Source organism: Cryptomeria japonica, chromosome 3 (assembly GCF_030272615.1).
Source record: "Cryptomeria japonica chromosome 3, Sugi_1.0, whole genome shotgun sequence".
Taxonomy (NCBI): Eukaryota; Viridiplantae; Streptophyta; class Pinopsida; order Cupressales; family Cupressaceae; genus Cryptomeria; species Cryptomeria japonica.
The window spans coordinates 309,155,282-309,158,599 of NC_081407.1; the positions used below are offsets into that span (position 1 = coordinate 309,155,282).

At 31.7% G+C, this 3,318-nt stretch overlaps 1 protein-coding gene across 1 annotated transcript; it reads right to left on the minus strand.

The window, feature by feature from the left end:
* Positions 1 to 283: 283 nt before the first annotated feature.
* On the minus strand, positions 284 to 1,582 carry LOC131874612 (uncharacterized). The gene has a single exon (XM_059218256.1). It carries the CDS (start codon positions 1,022 to 1,024, stop codon positions 542 to 544), a length of 483 nt encoding a protein of 160 aa, XP_059074239.1. The 5' UTR covers positions 1,025 to 1,582; the 3' UTR covers positions 284 to 541.
* Positions 1,583 to 3,318: the final 1,736 nt, after the last annotated feature.

The window sequence follows — 3,318 nt, forward strand, 5'->3', positions numbered from 1 at the left end:
TGCAGGGGTACAAGTGCTTGCTTCCATGGTCAGTAAGGGTGCAGGCCATTCAAATTGTTCAATATATGGCAGTAATTAGAATATTATATTTGTCATACGATTTTCATGAGCTGAAATTTCAACACCTAAAGATAAAACGCAGGCCACAAAGCTGAAGATTAATGGTTTAACATTGTTGCTTTACTTTTTAGGAGTCAACAGTGGATTTATCCTGCAACTAATATCATAATTCAAATATCCATACCCTGTTTGTCAAATTTGTCCTGCCAATATTTGGCCATTGTTTGTATAAACCAACATGCATTCTCTTTATAATTCAAGATTTATCACAAGCGTTTAGAAAATAACACACAATCATAAAGATAAACAGCTTAATCATGCAAAATCATTCTGACCCGTAACATAAATTACAAAATAGCTTAAGAAAATGCTTTGGCTATGTTCAACAGATCCTAAAACAAGCTACTAACCAAATGGGTTTCAAACCCCAAGAATGATTGAGGATGATAATATAACACTATCCGGAGCCCATCCCCATTCTTCATTTTGCTGACACCTTCACTTCAACGGCCTCCTTACATGAAACATAATCCTCCTCGATCTGAAGGGTGTTAATGATAAGCCTTCTCTCAACACGCACTTTTGTTTCGTTCAACTCCTTCAACAATGGCTGAATCGTTTCCTGGATGAACTCCCGAGCAAGTGCACTCCTTTCCACACGAGCTGTCGCGAACATGACTAAATTTATAACTTGTTCATTACGTTGACGCTCGCAACTCCGCACCCTGGACTCAAACTCGGCCACAAAGGAATCTACCACTTCATTAAATTCAGCCAGGGAAATAAACTTGCCATCGCTTTTTCTGACGCTCGGAATGCCAAAATCTTCAACCTGCTTCTCCAATTTTCCTGTACAACCATCTAAAGTCTGTTTGATGTGCTCAACTCTAGTCTTATGCGTTGTGGTGGAGGCAGACACATTTTTCAATATCCTCTGACAAGCACTAACTTCGCATTCACTCATTATTGGAATATAAATCTAAGGAATGGAAAACCCTCCTGGGAAAAGTAACCAACTTACGCTTCAACTCTGTATTTTCTCGTGTCAGCGTCTGAATCTTATCTTTAGCAATATCAGCCAACTTATCAATGGCAGACACTTCGGACTCTGTACATTTCTCCTTTTGGGGAGTTTTACATAGCTCGTTTGAGTCGCCTCTTTTAACCCTTCTAACAGTGGTTATTCCCGTGCTCATGGTAATGAGTGGTTTGTCATGACACTCATTACCTGACGTTCTGGCCTTTGCGCTTGATTCCACAAGCGGACTGGATGATGGTCTCTGCATTTCTGATGCCATCTGCTGTGATGCGAAAACAAACCCTCTTGCAGCTTATGATTCGCCGACCCTTCTTGTTCCTAGACTGCAACCTCCTCGTTACCGAAGGCGTTTCCTTATAACAAACAGATGATTTTTTATTTTTACTTTTCGATTTTTCTGCTTTCCCACTGTTTTTCTTTATTGTTTTTCCTTCCCAGTTTTCCGCGTGCATCCCGAAGCTGTTTTGCGGAGATGCAAGCTGTTTTGCAATATGTATAGAGAATTTGTCCTTACCTTTTTCACTGTCATTTTTGACAGGACGACACGACATACCTCGGTTGCAGTAATGTGCTCTGTATTGCGTTTGAAAATATGCTTCGACATTTTTGACATTGCCTAAGTAGTTGTAGATGAGCTTAAATTAAAAGATGAAAAAACAATTAAAGTGTTTATGTTATTGTGGATCCAAGTTAGGAGGAATAGGTATATGGGGCGCACACCTTTTTTTTTTTACAATTAGGTTAATATTCTAATTTTTTAAAAGATATTTTAAGTATTTTAGTATTATTAGTTTTTTTTAATAGTTGATTAGAGATCAGAGTATTAAAAAGATTTAATTCCAAAAAAATTTAATCATTGTATCTTTTGTATGCATAGTATAATAGATTGTTTTTATTTAAATATTTTTATTGTGAAATAATAAAAATAAAAATAAATAAATGGTATAAATATTATATTATGATAATTTTATTTATTGTATAATATATTGAAATTTAATTTAATTTAATATTTATTAATATAATATTATTGTTTTAATGTTGAATGTGTGAAAATTATACAAGAAATAACTTGAAATTGAATGTATATTATAAATCTTTTTATTATTTTATTTTAAGTATATTTTTAATAATTCTTCGATCATAAATTAAAAATTATATCAAAATGTGAAATAAAAACTTATACAATTAAACTTGTTTTATATTATATACATTTATAGAATTAATTATATACAACAAAAAATACAAAATAAATAATAAAGGTAATTGGTATACATTTTTTTATTATACAAAATATATGAAACTAAATCTGTATTATAAATACAATCTTATAATATTATTTTATATTAACAATATATTTAAATTTTAATAGTATATAAAAATATAGTTAATCATAATATATTTTTATAATTAAATAATAAATCGATAAAAATATTAAATATCTAATATGTTTATTATTTCTCTTACTCCACATTAAAACATGGATAACATTTCAAAAAAATAAAACCCATGTTGTTGTTAGACTAGAACCCACCTAACATTCTTAATATTTGTAAACATGGACCAATGTTGAATGCAATGAACAATCAATAACCTGTAATTTAGATCAAGTTCTTTATATTTGTAAATATTGATCACAATCAAATGTAGCCTAAAATTGGTAAGATGATAGTTCACTTAACATACTTAAAATTTGTAATTGTGGATCACAATAATATATTAAAGGTTTTTTGATAGGGGTATGGTCAAATATAACTCGTCATCAATACCATACAACTTTTGTCACTCTCACAAGTTTTTAAACATGGAGTACATATAATTTGGTAACATAAACTATGCTCCATGTCTTAAAGTGTCTAAGTGTACATCGTATTATAAAATGTACGCCATAATTGATACACTACAACTTGACCTACATTACTAAGATTTATAATCATGTCTCACAATTAAATATAATCGATAATTGGTATCAAAACTTACCCATATTCTCAAGATTTGAATACCTAGATCACATGTGAATTGGTACCATACAATATATGCATGAATTCTTCAACCTTACAAACATGGTTTATCTCTTCCATCTTAATCCATCCCTCTCTCCCATCTCTCTTTAACTCTTCCTCTCCTTCTCCATATCCATCCCCATTTGTATCTCTATCTTCCTCTCTACTTGTGTCCCCTATTTCTATCTTCTTACCCCTCTCTCCCTCTTTATCTTCCCT

Excerpts from the sequence above, each read along its gene's own strand:
- LOC131874612 (XM_059218256.1), bottom strand. The coding sequence starts at position 1,024 with ATGAGTGAATGCGAAGTTAGTGCTTGTCAGAGGATATTGAAAAATGTG.